Here is a 22,150-nt window from a genome sequence, read left to right as displayed (position 1 = left end):
TAATGAAAAGCTAAGAGATGCGTAAGGAACAGTTAAAGAATCTTGTATTTGATCTATAACTTTTTTAACATGTGTCAAACATACGGGATTCTCAGCTTACTGTGGCTCTATTGGTACTGTGGTACCTAGGTGAGTCAGTGTTGCTCACAGTGTGGAATTATTGTTGAAGAACACTGGCAGCGTGGTGAATTACTATCACATTCATGGGGAGCGCTAAACTCATATGATGTTACAAAGCCTGGGGGAAATAGGAGACAATCGGGATCGATTCAGTTCCTTGGATCAGGAGCCTTTACTGGCATTAAGGAACCTCCCTCGACTGGACAGTGTAGTGAAGCATATAGTTCAGTAAGTGTCGCTGGTGTGGTGGAAGTGTGTTAAGGTCATGACACCTTGTTAAGTGCGTCACTGATGTTCCTCCGATGTTAGTTCTGTACCATACTGTAAGGAACACTGTGGCTGGACAATGTGAATTTTGTACCATACTGTAAGGAACTGGCTGGACAATGTGAGCTTCCAACTGAAAATACTAACGTCTGCCTGCTGCCTATTAATAAGTTTAGTGAAAAATCTTGTAAAATTCATTCGTTATATTTTAGTAACACTGTTACTTTTTTTCTTTTAGCTAAATGACTTATAAAGCATATTAACTCACAGTGAACACGTAATATTATTTTTAAATGTTGCTCAGTATTTAAACGTAGACTTGCTGGAAACACTGTGCTTATTATGAGTGCTAGAAGTTGCTCACTTTATTGTTTCCTAATTGTTTTGAAAATGATTTTATTTGTATACATTAATGTTTATAACATAAATATATTAATGATCGTGTGTAACTGTTTAAGAAGTTATTCATTATTTTCTTTGTTATTAAATTACATAACTAAAAGGCTATTAAAATTAGAAAATTTGGAAGCGTTCAGTCCAAAATCTAGTGGGTGGCGAGCGTTAGCATCACCAAGAGAACCACTATTCCGCCGCCTGGTCTAACAACAGTCCTCTCGTTAATTTATACCCAGCACTAACCACTAGAAATCATTCTGGTAAATTACTTCCATCGGTAATGGTCTACAATGTTTCTCCTATGAGACAACAACATCTACAAATTACATGTCTTTCAAGGGGGATTCCTTGTTCCCATGGTGTTCTAGTTAGAGAGGGCGGCTGAATAGGTTATCCATGGGTGGGTGTGTGAGAGGCTCAGTAGAACGCCTGACTGTGCCCAGTAACAATGTCTCTCTCTAGATGTGTTACCTCCGCCCTCAGGACCCGTCATGCACTACAAAGGCTGGTTTACCCTATGGCAGTACTCACCCGTGAGTTTGTTAAGGTACTACCTACTGTGACTTCTTTACTCTACCGAATCACCTCGATCAATATCCATTCATGATTTTTTTGCAATAATAAAAAATATATTTCCAAGACCCTACATTTATGTTAGTCATTTACAGTAGTTGTTTCTTACATGGACGAGTCCATAGTTATGCAAACTATTTAATCTAAAGTATCCATGTTAAATATAGCTGGCATTTTACGTGTTTAGCAATAAATTTATTTCCATATGTTCATTTAAAAGGTAATTACAGTTTACTAGATGGTCAAAAGTTAATATTTTTAGATGTTTGATCGGTAAGAAGCTTTTAGAGTTGCAGTTATAACTATACTAGCGGCACAGTGAGGGAAGTCGAGTCAAAATGAGTTTTAAGATAAAACTGTGTGGGGAAAGTGGGTAAGTAAGTAAGTAAGTAAGTAAATTTATTCAGGTATACACAATACAGTTACATAGAATTATCATACATAGCAGCATATGTGTAGAGAACCTAGGATAACCCAAAAAAGTCAGACTGAGTGACTTATTTCCATTGGGGTCCTTTATTTCCATTGGGAACCACATTGCCAGAAACCTTCCCAAAAGTACACTTGTAGCAGCATCTTAATGCTATATCATCCCACTCAACCTGAGTGCTTAATATTTATTTAAAAAAAGATAACTAAAAAAGTCTGGACTAGACATTTAAACCATGCAATTGCGTATGTGAGCTGTCAGGTGTCACGTCTCCAAGTGCTGGGTTGTTTTGGTAAGTCAACAACAACAACAAAAATTGATATTTACGATGAGATGGTATACATGCTGTGACTACCATCAGTAATTGATCTCATCCTATAATTACTATAATCGGTAAATTACTACACTGTAACTATTATCAATAATGTGCTAGATATTAACTGATTTCAGTAAATTATCGTTGACTAAATGCCACCAATAACAGCATCAGTGAATCAGTAAGTGCGATAAGTGGTTGAGCTCTGAGTGTCCAGCTCTGTTGGGTGCCTCCCGCACTCCTGAGTCTATCTGGAGGGTATTCCGGGGGTCAACGCCCCCGCAGCCCAGTCCAGGCCTCCCGGTGGATCAGGGCTTGATCAACCAGGCTGTTACTACTGGCCGCACGTACTCCAACGTACGAACCACAGCCCGGCTGATCGGGTACTGACTTTAGGTATCTGTCCAGTTCCCTCTTGAAGGCATCCAGGAGTCTGTTGGTAATTTCTCTTATTCCTGGTGGGAAACTAAGTCTTGGGCCCCGGACACTGTGTTTTAGTGTACTAATGGCGCCCCTACTTTTCACTGGGGGTATGTTGCACCGTCTGCCCAGTCTTTTGCTTTCGTAGGGAGTGATTTCTGTGTGTAGATTTGGGACCAGTTCCTCTAGGATTTTCCAAATGTAGATTATGATTCTCTCTCGCCTGCGCTCCAGTAAGTACAAGTCATGTGCTTCCAAGCGTTCCCAGTAGTTAAGGTGTTTGACGGAACTTACATGTGCAGTAAAGGTTCTCTGTGCATTCTCTAGATCTGCGATTTCACCTGCCTTAAATGGAGATGTTAATGTACAGCAGTATTTAAGCCTAGAGAGAACAAGTGATTTGAAAGGGATCATCATTGGCTTGGCATCCCTTGTTTTGAAGGTTCTCATGATACATCTTATTTTCATCGCAGATGCGAGTGACACTGTTGTGATTCTTGAAGGCGAGATCCTCTGACATTACCACTCCCAGATCCTCCACACTGTTTTTCTGCTCTGTGTGACTATAATTTGTAGTATACTCAGTTCTAGCTATTATTTTTATGATGTAGGACGTTAGCGCTATTGGTCTATAGTTCTTAGCTATTGCTTTGCTGCCACCTTTATGGTGTGGGGCTATATCCATTGTTTTTAGTGACTGGGATTTCACCCGAGTTTATGCTTCCTCTCCATAGCATACTTAGGGGTGAGTGTCAAGCTCTGCTGGGTGCCTCCCGCACTCCTGAGTTGTAAATTAATCAACATGTGCAGGTACCTTCATGTTGCTGAATCCCACTTGTTCCAAGCAATCAGAGTTACCTCCCACTTCCTTGGACTAAACGTAATTGCTTCCCATAGCACAGGTGTTACTTAATCCCCAAGAGTTTAGCGTTTCCCCGTGAATAATAATAATTCTAATACAATAATTATTAGTTATTACATGTGCCAGATCGATGCCTTGGCTTTCTTGCACTATATAGTATACATATATTTCTACACCCACATGGATATTGCTAATGTACACACAACTAGCAGCTACTCCACTCTGTCTACAGATGAAATTCATGATGGTCGTCAGTGTCACCTTAAAGACCAACACCATTAGAAAGTTTCTCCAGCCATCACATCAGGTCTCTTTGACCGCGCACTTGTCAAGCAAACATTACTCACCAGCTAATATATATTTTTTCTTTTTCTTTATCTGATACACCTTTCACATTTTTAGCTGCCATAATTTATTTTTCAATTGCGTGTATTATATATATATATATATATATATATATATATATATATATATATATATATATATATATATCCATGTTATATATATCCATGTTATATATAATTATATTTAATATATATAATTATATTTAATGAACCGGCCGTATCCCACTGAGGTAGGGTAGCCTAAAAAAGAAAAACTAAAATTTCTCTAAAATTTAGCAATATCCAAAGGATAAGGGGTTACTAGCCCCTTGCTCCCGGTATATTAGTTGCCTCTTACGACACGCATGGCTTACATGGAGTATACCTGGAGAGGGTTTCGGGGGGTCAACACCCCCGCCTGTGACCAGGCCTCATGGTGGATCAGGGCCTGATCAACCAGGCTGTTACTGTTGGCCGCACGCAACCCGACGTACAAACCACAGCCCGGCTGGTCAGGTACTGACTTGAGGTGCCTGTCCAGCGCCTTCTTGCAGCCAGGGGTCTATTGGTAATCCCCCTTATGTATGTTGGGAGGCAGTTGAACATTCTTGGGCCCCTGACACTGTTCTTTTTCGTGCTAGTGGCACCCTTGCTTTTCATTGGGGGTGGAATGTTGCATCGTCCGATGTGTATGTAATAATATATATATATATATATATATATATATATATATATATATATTATATATATATATATATATATATATATATATATATATATATATATATATATATATATATATATATATATATATATATATATATATATGCAATAAGATCACAGTAAACAGGTGATTTCAGAATATGCAAAACAACCACTGTGAAAGAATAGAGAAATTCCAAGCGCTTTCGTGACTACTCACATTATCAAGGAACAATGAAAGTAAAGCATCAAAGGAAGGTATATAAAGGGGTAGCCCACACCTCACTATCAGATCCCGCAACAAAGAAGCACCTGACGCGAGACAGCAGGCTCGCCGGCCGAACTAGACAGGTCCTTCACACACCCACCAACAAACTATTCTACCCAAGAAATAAGAAATTTAAAAATTTATTATTTGTCCAATGTATTATTAAATTCTTCCCAAATTCTTTTAATTATATAAATTAGATCCATTTATAATTAAAAGAATTTGGGAAGATTTTAATAATACATTGGACAAATAATAATTTTTTTAATTTCTTATTTCTTGGGTAGAATAGTTTGTTGGTGAGTGTGTGAAGGACCTGTCTAGTTCGGCCGGTGAGCCTGCTGTCTCGCGTCAGGTGCTTCTTTGTTGCGGGATCTGATAGTGAGGTGTGGGCTACCCCTTTATATACCTTCCTTTGATGCTTTACTTTCATTGTTCCTTGATAATGTGAGTAGTCACGAAAGCGCTTGGAATTTCTCTATTCTTTCACAGTGGTTGTTTTGCATTATATATATATATATATATATATATATATATATATATATATATATATATATATATATATATATATATATATATATATATAAATAAATAATTCGTGTTTTAGAGACTAGAGTATTCCTGATGTTAACATACTAATTAACTACGAGTTTAATTGAAATTACTTCTAACTGGACGGTATTGCTCTTTCTTAACCCACTTGAACAATTGCTGCTTCACACTGTTGTCTGCCTTCCCTGCTGAGGTTTATCCAGATAAGCAATGTTTGTATTTGTAAGAGTGGTGTGGGAAGAGGCCAACTGGACCCCTAACACGCACTCGCATATTTAATTTACTGCGTGCTCTGCTTACTGAATGACTTATATATGTGGTTATGTATTCTTCTAGTTTGTAGCTTATATTTTCTTGTTATCTATGACGTCTGCTGCTTTTGCTTTGCATTTTGTTTGAGACCTTTGTGTATTCATCACGTTGTGAAGCACTGACTGACCTATTCTGCCAGCGCTTAGTAAGTTTTCAAGTTTCCTTATTTCCTATTAATCTATGAAGGTTTATAGTATAGCTTCATCTATATGTATACTCACTTTTAGTACTACTAATGCTACTGCTGATAATAATAATGAAATGTAACTACGCAATTGAACATAATTCCCTCAATTTATCAACATAATTTAGGTTTGTAGATGAATGGTTCAGAGAACCGACATGTTGATAAATTAGACACATGTGCAACTCTTGGGTATCTTTATTGAGGAAACGTTTCGCCACACAGTGGCTTCATCAGTCCATACATAGGAGAAACTTGAAGAACAGGAGGAGAATGAGGTAATCAGTCCCTCAACCTTGAGTCGATGTGTTCAGTCCATCAATCTTGAGATTGATGGACTGAACACATCGACTCAAGGTTGAGGGACTGATTACCTCATTCTCCTCCTGTTCTTCAAGTTTCTCCTATGTATGGACTGATGAAGCCACTGTGTGGCGAAACGTTTCCTCAATAAAGATACCCAAGAGTTGCACATGTGTCTAATTTATCATAATTTAGGTTGCTGGGTTTTAGTGCAAATTTAAAAATCCCATATGAAAAGTTTGCAGTATGTTAGTAAACCAGGATGACTTAGAGGTTTATCCTGCACCTTAGGTCAGGTTTGTCAGGAAACAGGACAAGTGTCTTGACGCGGATTTTAGTCATGATGATGACCAGCAGCTGGAGCTTTTCGTCGCCTGACCAAGGCCTTCCGCTGGATTACCGGTCCACCCTTTTTTAACATAGTTATAAATGTAACCACTGGATATAAACCCGGCACCTTCATAAGAATGTGCAGGTCATTTTTTTACGAAAATTTTAGGTAAGTAGGCTGCAATGATTATAATTTTCGCGAGCGCTTCTACTTAATAGTAATAAACGAATAATAAATGATTAACATTACTAAACATAAAATAGTAAATTAACATTGCTAAAAATAATAAAGTAATTGTCGGTTTGGAAGCCTAGTCTTGCTAAAATTGATGGTGTGTGACCCGGCAGTAATAAACGTGACAGTTGCAGGTTGGTGGTGATGATGGACATGTGGACCTGTGTCTCCCTGTTGCTAAGGTAAGAAAACCTGGGTATTACCTATCATAATACAGTGAAGGTGAGTATTACTTGTCACAGTACAGTGAAGGTGGGTATTACCCATCACAATACAGTGAAGGTGGGTATTACCCATCACAATACAGTGAAGGTGGGTATTACCCATCTACAGTGAAGGTGGGTATTACCCATCTACAGTGAAGGTGGGTATTACCCATCTACAGTGAAGGTGGGTATTACCCATCTACAGTGAAGGTGGGTATTACCCATCTACAGTGAAGGTGGGTATTACCCATCTACAGTGAAGGTGGGTATTACCCATCTACAGTGAAGGTGGGTATTACCCATCTACAGTGAAGGTGGGTATTACCCATCTACAGTGAAGGTGGGTATTACCCATCTACAGTGAAGGTGGGTATTACCCATCTACAGTGAAGGTGGGTATTACCCATCTACAGTGAAGGTGGGTATTACCCATCTACAGTGAAGGTGGGTATTACCCATCTACAGTGAAGGTGGGTATTACCCATCTACAGTGAAGGTGGGTATTACCCATCTACAGTGAAGGTGGGTATTACCCATCTACAGTGAAGGTGGGTATTACCCATCTACAGTGAAGGTGGGTATTACCCATCTACAGTGAAGGTGGGTATTACCCATCTACAGTGAAGGTGGGTATTACCCATCTACAGTGAAGGTGGGTATTACCCATCTACAGTGAAGGTGGGTATTACCCATCTACAGTGAAGGTGGGTATTACCCATCTACAGTGAAGGTGGGTATTACCCATCTACAGTGAAGGTGGGTATTACCTATCATAATACAGTTAAGTGACTGAATGCTCGGTAGATGTGCCTGTAAATCTGACAAAAAATATATAAATCGGAAATTTCATACGTAAGGGGGAGAAAATAACCTGAAAATTTTAAGGAAAGTGTTGAAAATGAAGACAGATTCCAAGGAAAACAGGAAAAAATGTCCTTGAAAAATAGGACAGTAACATAAGGAAGTGTCATATTAGTTTTGATGGAAGATTAAAAAAATTCTTATGAATTGAAGAAAAAAAACCAAGAGGGGAAAAACATCGGAAACGTTGGGAAGAATATCAGCTACAAATCTCGCAGAATACCTTTTAGAAAATTGAGGGGATAAATATCCTGAAATGTAGAAGGCTGATGGTAAGAGACGAGTAAGTACGAGGAAAGCTGTCTAGACAAAGTATCCATAACTGATACATGGCGTAGAAAGCAATTTCCTATAAAGCGTTGAAAATTAACGTAGTTGAGAGGTAAGAGCAAAAGCTGAATTGTGTGGGGAAAATCCCTTAGAAGAAACTCAAAATACCTCTGAATTAAAACATTCAGACGTTAAATGAAGCAGCAAGGACAAATTCGACCAGTTAAAATAACTCGACAAGTGCTAATACAACCAACCGTACTAAGATACCACTTAAAACTACCAGAACTTTATTACACAAGTTATATAATGACAAATGTATAAAAGACGCACAGATGCAACGCTTGGTAACACCTCCCCTCAAGGAAGGTTCCTTGATGTTGGTGAGGGGCTCTTGATTTAGGGAATTGGATCTGTGCTCCAGTTCCCCGAATTAAGCCTGAATGCCTTCCACATACCCCCCAGGCGCTGTATAATCCTCCGGGTTTAGCGCTTCCCCCTTGATTATAATAATTGGTAACACCTGTAATTATGGACATCCGGTCTTTGTGCGAGTTTGGCCATAATACATTCCTTAAAAGGTTCAGTATCAAACTGGTTTTGTTATGGACATTGTTTAAAGTTGTGCAGATATGAGAAACTTAACCGAAGCCAAACTTACTCCACCCGTGGTAGACATGAGACTGGCTCAATTTTTTTGAAATTGGATTTGTCTTTGTTTACGTTCGCTGTGATTGGCCAAGAGCATCAGTACTAACTGTTGATTGGCCCTGACGTCCCATAATAAATGTATTATATTTGCTAATATCACCCAAAATAAAATAAATGACGCGTAATTTCTCAAAAGGACTGAATCTCCATACTCGCCACCTCTTCAAGGGGGGCTCCTTGGCGTGGTGAAGAGGCTCTTGGTCTGAGGAATTAGCCCTGTCGGTCTTCTTCCTCAGACCGAACCTAATTACCCCCCATTCTCCCCTCCCCTATCCCATCCTCCCCATCCTCCCCTTTTTCCATTCCTCCTCCTCCTCCTCACCCCTCCCTTTTGCCCTTCCTCTTTTTAGCCTTCGTGATTTCTCCCACAGGCGTGCTAGTTCCTAGGTAGGGGAAAGGACACCGGGGTCGATCCCATTCCGTTGAGGTTTCTTGGCGGTGGCGTAGTTTGCCGTGGAATCTGGATTGCCTAGGGATGTCCCGATCCCTCTCCGGTATCCCGGAGTAGCTTTGGGTGTCTTTTGGGCGACGGGTGTATCTCTGGAAGCCACCTTTCGGATTCCGGGGGTGGTGGCTGAAGGAGGTATGCTTTGTGGCGGATATCCGGCCGCCCTCTCTTTTGTCCACCGAGGTAGCTCGGCAGATGTGAGGTTGCTATCCCGGATTGCTGGTTTACTGGCATGAAGGGTAGGGTATGGCACGGGTTCCATGCTGCATCTGCGCTACTAGCGGTGTCGAGTCCTCTTGGGCGCGGAGGGAGATTTCCGGCCCTTTCATTTCTCCTGGGAACTATTCCTCCCCGCTCCCCCCTTTTTTTATTCTTTTTTTTGTTTTTATTTTCTTTTCTTCTTTCTTTTTTTTTCTTAAAAACAAAAAGCAAAGGAGTAACCTAACCATGGCAGCCCTAGTCCATGAAACCACTACCCCCGGGCCCCTTCTTGATACCGCACCCCATTCTGACCCTGCCTTGTGTTTAGACCACTCTTCGGACACTCCTGATGCCCCTGTACCTCTTGCTGGTGCTGTTTCCTCACCCGCTTCAGGTACCGGGGCTTCGACTGACTCCTTCGATTTGTCTGAACTCCGCTCTCCTTTGACTATGCTTCCGGCTTCTCCCTCTACGGTACGGCAATTTTCGAATCGCCCACCCATTTCATGCCGGACCAACTCCGGTCCTACTCCTAAACGCCAACGTCAATCTCCTGATGATGCTCCGTCGTTACCTTCCCATTCTACTCGGAAACGACCGACACGTCAAGCACTCCCTCTCCACGCTCAGTTTCGGACCACACAATGGACTAAATTCTTTACTTTAAGACCAACTTCTTCTTCTGCCTACCTTTCTGACCATAGTATTGCCAAAGCGCTCCTGCGTCATGTTGGCAGAGATATTTCATTTCACGCTCTCAAGAGCGGTACGCGCATCGTCACTGTCCAGAATGCTACCCAAGCTCATGATCTTTCTCTCCTTTCGAATATCGATACTACTCCTATCACTATTGAAAAACATCTTTCTCTCAATTCTTGTAGTGGTACTGTCATTCTGCCCCATACCATAGTCCAACAGAATTTCCAGTCATGTGGCAATGACATTTTTGAACAGCTGGAACTCCAGGATCTCCCAATCCTCAAAGTAGACACTTATGTCCTTCCTGCCCGGGGGCGGAGACGTTACCCTTGCAATGTGGCTCGTTTAACTTTTGACAGCCGAGAACTCCCGTCTTCTGTATATGTCGCGGGACATCGGTTACAAGTTCGAAAGGTGATACCTACACCGCAACAATGTAGAAATTGCTGGCGTTTTGGTCACCCAGCGAAATATTGCAGATCTATGGCCGAATGCCCAGTCTGTGGTGCCGACAACCATTCTAATACATCTTGCAGTCAACCTCCATCTTGCCTTAATTGTAATGAAGCTCACCCTTCGTACTCCCGCCGTTGCCAGGTCTACTTAAATGAACGTGAAATCCGTTGCCTCAAAGAGGCAGAAGGTCTCCCTTATGCTATGGCAGTTACTCATCTCCGCCTCCAAGGGAGACTACCCCGTGTTTCTTATTCTCGTGTTTCCAAACATCCCCCCACTTCTGGGGTCCCATCTTCTGCAGCCTCCTCTGTTGTTACCCCTCCCATAGCCATTACGGCATCTAATCCTTTTGCTGTCCTTGGCTCTGACGTCCCGACTACAACTCAGTCTGTTCTCACATCTTCGCGTCCTTCCTCACAAGCCCCAGTATCGACAAGACCTCGTACGACACCTAATACCAATCGCCCCTCTACTCAGAAGTCCAAAAAATCCACATTGCTCAAATCTTCTTTGCCCCTTCCTTCCCTTCTTCCACCTCCACACGTTACCTTTCCAGTCTCTGTACCTAGTTCTTCCCCTCTCTCTGGCTCTATTACAAGTGTGGAGATTCACCCTCCTCCTCGTACTATGCCTTCCACCCCCGTCCCCTCCCAAGTTTCTCCCTCTTCTGTCACCTCCCAGGTTTCTACCTCTTCTGTCCCCCCCCACACTTCATCTCCAGTCCCTTACACTTTTCCCTCCCCCTCTACTTTGGTACAGTCCATTACTGTCCCAATCTTTACTCACCCTCCTCCTCCTATCTCCAATATGGTTTCCCATACATCTTTGAATTCAGAAACACTTGAAGCCATTTCAGAATATATTGCAGAGACTAAACCTTCAATGGACACTGATTCACTTCCTGTTCCTTCTCTTCCCTCTCCTCCATCTTCACAACCCCATTCTTCGCAACGCTCCGTTCCTTCGTTACTTGAACATCTTCCAATGCCACCACACGTTGACTTTTCTAACCCCTCTAGTCCGTAGGTGCCTTTACCTACAGATTCCTGATATTTTCTTCATCGCCAATCATGGCCTATTTACAGTGGAATATCCGCGGCCTCAGGGGTAATCGGGGTGAGCTTCAGATGTTGCTTTCCAGGTTTTCCCCTGTTGGTGCTTGCTTACAAGAACCAAAATTACACTCGGCTGTTTTCCAACCTATCTCAGGCTATAATTTATTGTATTCTTCGGATCCTTTCTCAGATGGGACCTTTAATGAAAGTGCCCTTCTTCTACGCAATGATATTCCGTACTGTCAACTATTTGTCCATACCTCGCTGCATTACACTGCAGCCCGTATCCACTTGAATAAGTGGTTTACAATATGTTCTTTATATCTCTCTCCTTCTCGAGCATTTTCTATCCCAGACTTTGCCTTTCTTGTTTCATCCTTACCACCACCACTTCTGTTACTTGGTGATTTTAATGCCCACCATTTCCTCTGGGGGGGGTCTCATTGTGACTCACGTGGCATTCAGTTGGAGGCTTTTCTTGCCTCTCACCCCCTCCATGTTTTAAATACGGGTACTCCCACCCATTTTGATCCTCGTACTCATACTCTCTCTTGCATCGATCTATCAGTCTGCTCTTCCTCCACAGCACTAGACTTCACCTGGTCTGTTCTACCAGACTTACATGACAGCGATCATTTTCCGATCATTCTTACTTCTCCTTCTTATTCACCACCTTCCCGTAGCCCTCGCTGGCAATTTGATCGGGCAAATTGGGATCTTTACTCACACCTCACTGCTTTTAGTGAGGTTCCTTCTTCATCCTCCATTGATGAGCTCCTACACATCTTCTCGACATCAGTTTATACCGCAGCTTCTCATTCTATACCCCACACCTCAGGCAGGCATTCTCAGAAGTGCGTGCCTTGGTGGTCTCCTGCTTGTGCTCGTGCAGTACGTTTGAAACGTGCTGCATGGGGCAGGTACCGGTACAATAGAACCGCTGAGAGACTTGTTGATTTTAAGCAGAAGCGTGCGATCGCTCGCCGTGTCATCCGTGAAGCTAAACGCACTTGTTGGCGAGACTATGTTTCCACCATCACCTCTGCTTCTTCTATGAGTGCAGTCTGGAAAAAAGTGAGGAAATTGAGTGGTAAATACTCTCCTGACCCGGCTCCTGTTCTACGGGTCACTGGTGTTGATATAGCAAACCCTCTCGACGTTGCCATTGAACTTGGCACACATCTGGTCCGTATTTCCCGAGGGCTCCATCTATGCCCCTCGTTTCTTTCCTCAAAGTCTGCCAGAGAGTTAGTACCCTTGGACTTTTCTTCTCTCGGAGAAGAACAGTATAATGTGCCTTTTACACTTCAAGAACTGGAGGCAACGCTCTCAGCTTGCCGATCATCGGCAGCTGGGCCTGATGACATTCATATTCGTATGTTACAACATTTACATCGGTCAGCCCTTGTAGTCCTCTTACACCTCTTCAATCTTATTTGGGCACAAGGAGTTCTTCCCCAGCTGTGGAAATCTGCCATTGTTCTCCCTTTCCGCAAACCGGGTACTACAGGACATGATGCCTCCCACTATCGCCCCATCGCTCTTACAAGTGCAGTTTGCAAAGTGATGGAACGCCTCGTAAATCGACGTTTAATGTGGTATTTAGAGACTCACAACAGTCTCTCCGCTAGTCAATATGGCTTTCGTAAGGGTCGTTCTACCATAGACCCCTTACTACGCTTGGATACGTATGTTCGTAATGCCTTTGCGAATAATCACTCAGTTATTGCCATATTTTTTGACCTTGAGAAGGCATATGACACAACTTGGAGGTATAATATTTTGGCCCAGGCCCATTCCTTAGGCCTCCGAGGCAATCTACCATCCTTCCTTAAGAACTTTTTAACTGACAGACATTTCCGTGTTCGAGTCAATAATGTTCTTTCCCCGGACTTCGTCCAAGCTGAAGGTGTCCCTCAGGGATGTGTTCTAAGCACAACACTTTTTCTCCTTGCTATAAATGATTTGGCCTCTGTTCTTCCACCCAATATTTGGTCATCACTCTATGTTGATGACTTCGCTATTGCTTGTGCAGGCGCTGACTGTCACCTTATTGCAGTTTCTCTCCAGCATGCGGTCGACCGTGTTTCCACTTGGGCCACCACACATGGGTTTAAATTTTCAAGTACCAAAACTCACCAAATTACTTTCACTAGACGCTCTGTTATCTCCGATCATCCTTTGTATCTCTATGGCTCCCGTATCCCCGAACGTGATACAGTCAGGTTTCTAGGCCTTCTCTTTGACCGTCGGTTAACCTGGAAACCTCACATTACCTCTCTGAAGGCAACTTGTCACAGCCGGCTAAACCTTCTTAAAACCCTTGCTCATCTTTCCTGGGGAGCTGATCGTCGAACTCTGCTTCGCCTACATTCAGCCCTCGTTTTATCGAAACTCGATTATGGTAACCAGATTTATTCCGCGGCCTCTCCTGCTACTCTCTCTAGCCTTAACTCTATCCATCACCAAGGCTTACGTTTGTGCCTTGGTGCTTTTCGCTCTTCCCCTGTTGAGAGCCTCTATACAGAAGCAAATGTTCCATCCTTGTCTGATCGCCGTGATGCCCATTGCCTTCGTTACTATGTACGCTCTCACGATCTACACAATCCTTCCATTTATAGAATGGTCACCGATATTAGTAGACATTCTTTATTCGTTCGCCGCCCCTGTTTGCTCCGTCCCTTTTCTCTTCGCCTACTTTCACTCTTGTCTTCCCTTCAGTTACCACCTTTATATGTTCATGTAGCATCTCACTTTTCCCTACCCCCCTGGGAAGTTCCAGCTGTTCGGGTCTGTTCTTTCTCACTCCCTTGCTCGAAAGCTCAACTGCCTACGGTGGCTTCCCGCTCTCTTTTTCTTGATCACTTCCACTCTCATTCTCATGCCACCGCTGTGTACACAGATGGCTCTAAGTCTTCAGACGGCGTCGGATTCGCAGCAGTGTTTCCGGACAGCGTCGTACGAGGGCATTTACTATCTTCAGCTAGCATTTTTACTGCTGAACTGTATGCCATTCTTGCAGCACTTATTCGTATCGCATCTATGCCTGTGTCATCATTTGTAGTAGTCTCAGACTCCCTTAGTGCTCTACAGGCTATACGAAAATTTGATACATCTCATCCCCTAGTTCTCCGTATCCAACTTTGGCTACGCCGTATCTCTACCAAACATAAAGATATTGTTTTTTGTTGGGTCCCTGGTCATGTCGACGTACAGGGCAATGAACAGGCAGACACTGCTGCGCGGTCAGCAGTATATGACCTACCAATTTCCTATCGAGGTGTTCCATTTCTAGACTATTTTGCTGCAATAGCTACCCACCTTCGCACCCGTTGGCAACAACGTTGGTCAACTCTGCTCGGTAACAAACTTCATTCTATTAAACCGAGCATAGGTTACTGGCCGTCTTCTTGTCATCAGTGCCGAGGTTGGGAGACCACTCTCTCCCGCCTTCGCATTGGCCACACTCGTCTTACTCATGGGTATCTCATGGAGAGGCACCCTGTTCCTCTCTGTGAGCAGTGTCAAGTTCCAGTATCGATTAGCCACATTCTGTTAGACTGCCCTCTCTATCAACGAGCACGCAGAATTTACCTCCAACGTCGTCTTCGTTCTCCTACTCTCTCTTTACCTTCCCTTCTTGCTGATGGACCCTCCTTTAATCCTGACTCTCTCATTGACTTCTTGACAACGACTGATTTACTCCACAAACTCTGATGATACTTTTCACACTCCCCTCAGCCCTTTCTGGTTCAGTCTCTTGCTGCCCTTTACCCTTTCACCATCCACTGCCCCGCTGTTATCCGTAACCTGTTGCTCATCCATCTCCCTTTTGCCACCTGATGCCCTCGCTTCCTTCCTGCCCTGCAGCGCTGTATAGTCCTTGTGGCTTAGCGCTTCTTTTTGATTATAATAATAATAAATCCATACTCGCCAACATTTTGCCTATCAAAGACATTTGATAAACACCCTGGTGGGCGCAACGCTTCGCCCACCAGGAGCGTTGCATTGATGAAGCCCCAGGTAAGCTTTATCAGTCCAGGGGAATTAATTTCCAAAGCTTCCTGATTAGTACAATGTTTTTTTAAGGTTACCTGACATGTACGTATCTCTCAAACTATCAGCATTGTAATCAAACTAAGAAAATTATTGCAGTAAAGTATCGGTAAAGTTGTATCCACACATTGCATTTTTAATTTTAAATGCTGTACTTTTCTTAGGTTATTTTTATTATGACACTTAAAAACAGCCAAACCTGTATTACTGTATATAACTTCGGGTCACGTGGGTCCTGTAGACTAGGAGCAAGTTATACAGAGTTCGGCAGGACCTGGGAGCCTGGTCCTCCTTCGACCGGAATAGTCTCATTAAGATGAATCTGTAGATAAGGAGCGGGCACACCTCACCCATAGACCCCTGCACTCTTCCTTTATGTAGCGTGACGTGCAGCGGACTCTGGAACACATTTTAATAGTTTTCCCACGACTTAGGTTTTGTCATGGTTTTTATAAATACCGAGGTGCCTGTAGGGATCTCGAAGAACTTTTAGGGGCGTCTTTTGATATTTTTTGTACCTTTTAATTAATGCTGGCTATTTTAACTTGGACAATAGTATTATTGATTTGCGTTGAGCCTTTTATTACTGTTCGTGTCTTTTATTTTTATATTTTATGTTTTTATTGTGTTGTATGGATTATTATTGCCAAGAACGTTGAGTGACTTGCACGGTCAGTGTTCTGTAAATATCACAGCTACTACTGTAACTCCTGTTGTGTTAGCAATTATAATCATGCGATTAGAGTAAACAGTAACCTACAGTATAGCGAGGTGTGGACCGTTTCGCCCGTTTTAATAAGGTTTTGAATAAATGGATGATTCATTCTGACGTGTGCAGAGTGAAGTGTGGACGGTGAGGGAATACAGCAAGCGGGCCAGCGCACGCAGCCATGCCAAGTCCGACTCCAGTTCCGACTCCGATTCCGACCGTGGTTCCGGCTCCGGCAAGCGAGGCATGACGGTGAGTACCTCCAGTACCTCTGCTCTTCCCCCAGTTCAGACTTCAACCGCGACTCCAGAAAACGAGGCATGATGGTGAGTGCCTCTTTATTTTTATTTTTCCTCCTTAGGGGGCTAATTCGTGCACCGGCAGCTCATTTGCATTGTAATATTTTCTCATTAGTAATTTTAAAGCTGTTTTTGCATATAAATTGCCATATTTAAGATTTATCCTACCCCGCCCAACCCCCTCTACTTCCACTCCAGAGAATGCAACCCACAACAGTCGACTAACACCCAGGGATAGCAAATGTGACCTGCTTAAGCGTCTTGCCCTCTGTGGCAATAGGGGTGGCTCGTGGCCTGGTAGGCAAAACGCTCGTTTCACGCGCTGAGTGTCCGTGGTTCGATTCCCGGTAGAGCTTTGTCAATTCATGTTTGTTCTGGGTAGAGCTTTGTCAATTCATATTTGGCTGTGTAAACATTGGGCGTGTTTCTTTACACCTGTTGTCCCGTTCACCTACCAAGCAAATAGGTAACTGGGTGTTAGTCGACTGGTGTGGGTCGTATCCTGGGGGACAAGATTGAGGGCTCCAGTGGAAATTAGTCCCTAGATGACGCACTGCCTTTCTTGGGTTATCCTGAGTGGCTAACCTTCCGGGGTTAAAAATCCGAACGAAATCTTATCTTACCTGGGTTCTAGTTGTCAAACAACCCCTGAAGTAGTGGGTAGTGAGTGATTTCTTAAAAAAAAAAAAAAAAAAAAAAAAAAAAAAAAATAGACTGCATGAAGGTCGTTAAGAATGAGTTTAACTTGTACACCATAAGTCAAGGATACTTTAATACTTATCAGTCTCTCCTGCCATGGGTTAGATTCCCACTCGTTCCGAATTAATATCTATCTCTGTATAATAACCAGTGTTGCAATCTCAAGATCACGTGTAACATTATCATTTTAATCATAAGGCCATTTCATAGATTATTTTTTAGTGATGTGTCGATATCTCAAGATTTCAAGATATTGTGAAACGAAGTGGTTTACCATTTTCTCTAGGGTTTGTTGGGACCTTTTTCTACATGGCTGGATTTTTGGACGGTGTGCTATATGGCGCATACGGGTTTAAAGCTTATTTTTAATATAGTAATTTGTAATAGTTCTTATACACTTCTATTGTGATCCTGTCTCTGCCCACATTACATTTTGTGATTGACATTGCACGCAAACTAAAATACTAAAGCTGCAATACGCAAGCCTTAGTCAAGCAGTGACATCTTGTAGCCTACTGATGGTGTTACTCTGTCGTCTTACGTCTGGGAAAAGGACAGCAAGTTGTCTCACACCTGTCCAATAACTTTTGGCAGTGCATAATTAGGCCTACATAGCGCAGTTGTCAGCATTTCCCTCAAAGCTTTGTGAGCAATCAGCCTACCCGGTGTATAGGTCTCGGTAGCTGCAAATGAGAAATGATAGGTGAACTTGTTAGGTATCCCAGAATGAGTATCAGTTGTACATCCCAAGTTTTTTTTTTTTAATCTTAAAGCCTCATCCGGCTGGCTTCCAATTTTCAGCGCTGGTATACTGTAATTAAGGAAAGGTTCATGCAACTATTGGCATGTGCATGTGCCTTCTGGGCCGTTTTATATAGAAAATTCTTGGTTTTTGGAATCCGTGCGATAACTAGAAAATCTCTTAATCATCTTCAGATTTTTCAACATTGGTTTTTCTTAAGAAAAAGACGATTAGGTATAGGAAAGAACTGGAGAATGCCTCTAAAGATCGGCTTCAAACCCTAGATGCTTGTGTAACTTCGAGGAATTTTTAGATTGACCTTGAGGTGAGTGGGTGTCAGTTTGCCAAATGAAGAAATTGGGGAAAATATAATACTGGTTTTCATGCGATAATTTGTGAATACCTTCCTTTAGACACTCAACGCTGATGTATCACTTAGAGCAGTGGTTCCCAAACTTTTTCAGCTTGTTACCCAATTTAACATGCCACATAAAGCATGTTACCCCTTTCACAAAATGTTGTTATTATTGATATATATGGCTAAACGTGAACGTATACAGCCTCGCATACTCTGCTAATCCTAGCAAAACCATTGAAAACGTAAGAACCACACATACATTATATATAAAATTAATAATAGCTACAAATTCACAGTAACAGTGGGTAAATACTAACTATATACTGCACAGGGCAGTACACATACATACAAGCTTATGTCTACCTCGGCTGATGCTCACAGATAAACTGACAGTGTGAAATAGAGGCAGCCTCAGGAAGTGAGTGACGTGTACTGGACAGGTCGATCTGGGCTACTGAGTGACTTTTGTCCTGAAGCATACTTGTCAAAATACTTTTGGGTTTCCACACACTTAGCTATATATTTCTTCTTTTCTAATACTGTATATTAGTTTTTGATGTTTATTGTTATTTGGTTTAACTTTATTACTTACTTATAATAGGTTTACTTTACAACTTTATATACTAAGACAAAGTTAACAATAATCCTCATACTGGGTACCGCATTGTTTTCTTGATTTTCAGAATTCATAACTTTTTTTTCTGTCACCCCTCCATTACCCCCCAAAAATGGTTAAATTACCCCCAGGGAGTAATTTACCCCCAGTTTGGGAACCACTGACTTAGAGGAAGTTTTAGTCTGTTACTGAACTGTGTGGCTATCAATTTGCAGAATTTTACATTAACCCCTCAGGTGTGTAAATTCTGGTGTCTTAAAGCTAACTTCCCCCCCCCCTTAAAGGAATTTAGAAATTTTGAAATAAAAACGGAGAAAAGAAAACAGACAAATATTGAAAATTTGCGTTTTATGGAGTTTTTAATTTCAGGAATTTAACGAGTCTTTAAATATTACACTTTCCTGTGGTTTTATTGTAAGAGCTTGTCATATTTTCTGGTGCAGTTTTTTCCCCTCCCCGTTTAGGTTTTCGTGTATCTCTATAACACCTCGTCCGATCGGCATCAAATTTCCAACGTTGGCGAACTTAATCATGGAATGGTTCCTGGAATTATTGCGATGAGCAGGTGCCCTCGTATCACTATTGATTAGTCATTACCGATTTTGGTTTTGAATTTATTTTGGGCCTAGGTGCCAATTTTATTAAAAAATGAAAATTAAAATGTCGGTTTTCATGCAATATATGAATGCTTCATCTGATCGCCTTCAAACCTTTCACACAGCTTGAAAATGTAACTTTTGATTTTGAAAGTTTTACTTTATTATGATAATGTGAAAGCGAATTGGCCACAACAGTAGCAAGTTGATCATTATATTGTATATTTATTAATATTAGAAATGGTGTATGTTTCAAGTACTGAATGACTAAGGAGTTCTAGTGCTTTGTAAGTATAATAACACTTAAATATTCATGTCACAGTAGTCAATGCTGGTTACACATGAGCAACTTCCACAGAGGTATTCAACCAGTCTTCCTCTTCGGTATTATATACACATTGATGAGGTGGAGTGACTACCACCCACAGGATGGGTATGGGTCACTACCACCCACTGGATGGGTATAGGGTACAGAATAAAACTTCTACTGAGGACTCATCACTAAGCTAATAGCAGGTCTGCCGACATTACATATTCTCAGCCACACGCATTTATTTTCACCTTCACACTTTAAGACTTTTAATTAATAAATTTATAAATATTTTTACTTATTAACCCATTTCCTCTAAACAGCGTAGTGAATTATTTTTTTCGTATTGCATATTATATTTTGCTAGGCTGTACTAATGCACCAATCATTCCACAATACTGTTTCTTCAAGGGGGAGGGGAGGTGCTGCCTACATGCTTGGGAAGAGCTCTTCATCCAAGGAACTATATTTACTGGGAAGCGCTAAAACCGCAAGGGCCATACATTACCTCGGGATTCGTAAATAATGAGGATTGAGTCATTGAAGGAGAGGGATAACTTCAGTTAGTAGGATCAAGATCCCCTAACCAGTATCAAGAAACCCCAGAAAGGGAATGGAATCCTAACCCCATGAATAAGTGGACCACATTGTTACAGCACAGTGAGTGTTCATTGTTTCAGCATAGTGAGTGGTCCGAATTGTTCCAATATAGTGAGTGGACCACATTGTTCCAACATAGTGGCCCATAGTGTTCCCTTTTGGTCTAAGTAAGTTTATTCAGGTATACACAAATACAGTTACATAGATTATCATACATAGCAGCATATGTGTAAAGAACCTAGGATAACCCAAAAGTCAGTGACTTATTTCCATTGGGGTCCTTTTACCTTATTATAATATAAAGGTTACAATATTTTCTTATTCTATAATGAAGATAACAGCTTATTATCATACTAAAAAGACTACTACACGAGGGTCATTAAGACTAAATATAAAAGTAACCCAGGATATAGTTATCGTACACTTGAAATATGTTAATTTCGGTTAACATGAACCTAATCTAAGCTCCAACGTTCGTATAAAAGCCGGCTAGGTTCCATACATGGGAAAGTTAACGTTGTGACAATGTTCCACTCTTACTGTTTCAACTGTGTTTAACTCGTTAATTTTGGTTTAACTGGTGACAGAAAAGAAAGGCATCACCTGGCAACATGTTCCCTGCGGTCATGGTTTGCGGCTGAAGCATAAATTAGCACACTCATCCTGCAAGCTGAATGTGTGTGCTTTGTCTTTAATAACAGTGATCTCTGCCACACAGACGGATGTACGGTACACAGAAAATAACGAAAACAAATTGAGTTACTTTAATATATTCAATGCGAGTTTTTTTTTCCACCCATTGCTGTGATATGACTGGCAGCAGCTTGGGCAAGATGCATTAAGGCTAAGCTTATGCATTCTTTCTTAAGTTTGTTTTTTTCCTGATTATATTTTTTGTTATTGAGTCAGTCACTAAATTTTGGAAATAAAATGACCTCTATGTACAAGATATTTGCCAAGTACGTGGTTTGACTAATCGTAGGAATTCTAACTTCAGACATTGCACCTGTCTCGCTATTGCAACGCCACCAGGTAGATACAACATAATGAAGATATACAGGTGATCAATAAAAGGTGCCTAGTAGCAGTAAACGTCAATCTTCCAACAACTGGTTAATATTAGTGTCAGTGTGTACTGTGGGAAGGTTGAACGTTAATAAGAGGTTTAGGTTATGGGGAGGGGGTAGGGGGATACCGAGTAAATAATGGACTTGTACTAAGGAAGTATTAAGGCCGCGGTGGGGGAGGGGGAGGTTGATTGGCTGTTGAAGAGGTGGGGTTATTCTACGTGTGGGCGAAGGTTTTGGGGGAAAGATGTTAAGCTGAAGGGAGAGGTCAGACTAAAGAGACGTGGTGTTCGGTTGTAGGCGAGGGAGGTTGTTGGGTTGCTGGGAAGACGTTATGCTGCAGGGAAATTATTGGTTTGCAGGGAAGGTGGTGTTAGGGGACTTGTTAGGCTGCTTACCCATTACCATGTTATGGAACTCTACCTCTGCATCATCATAATATAAGACGCCCTGTGACAGAGATGATCCAGCCATTCTTGTCAAGGAAGGTCTAAGATTAGGATGTATTGTGTTGAAAGTATTTTGTCTTGTACTCAAATATTTTCTTTTTCATATGTGCGGAATCTAGATTCTTGACTCCCGCCACTATCATAAGAAC

At 41.8% G+C, this 22,150-nt stretch overlaps 1 protein-coding gene across 4 annotated transcripts in view; it reads left to right on the top strand.

Annotated features, from left to right (window-relative positions):
• Nucleotides 1-1,151: 1,151 nt before the first annotated feature.
• Nucleotides 1,152-22,150, top strand: part of CBP (sarcoplasmic calcium-binding protein) — an 88,987-nt gene continuing 67,988 nt past the window's right edge. The window contains exons 1-3 of one of the 4 annotated variants that reach the window (XM_053779767.2): nt 1,152-1,330; nt 6,722-6,775; nt 16,395-16,517. In XM_053779767.2, the coding sequence (XP_053635742.2) occupies nt 1,232-1,330; nt 6,722-6,775; nt 16,395-16,517 (276 nt within the window). In that variant the 5' untranslated portion in view covers nt 1,152-1,231. The remainder of the gene's footprint in view (nt 1,331-6,721; nt 6,776-16,394; nt 16,518-22,150) is intronic. The other 3 variants (XM_070088409.1, XM_070088408.1, XM_070088410.1) reach the window with 3 other exon arrangements.

The sequence above is a fragment of the Cherax quadricarinatus genome, chromosome 24, assembly GCF_038502225.1.
Source record: "Cherax quadricarinatus isolate ZL_2023a chromosome 24, ASM3850222v1, whole genome shotgun sequence".
In the NCBI taxonomy this organism is placed as follows: Eukaryota; Metazoa; Arthropoda; class Malacostraca; order Decapoda; family Parastacidae; genus Cherax; species Cherax quadricarinatus.
Note: the sequence above shows the minus strand (reverse complement) of the source record. Positions and strands in the feature narration are given on the sequence as shown.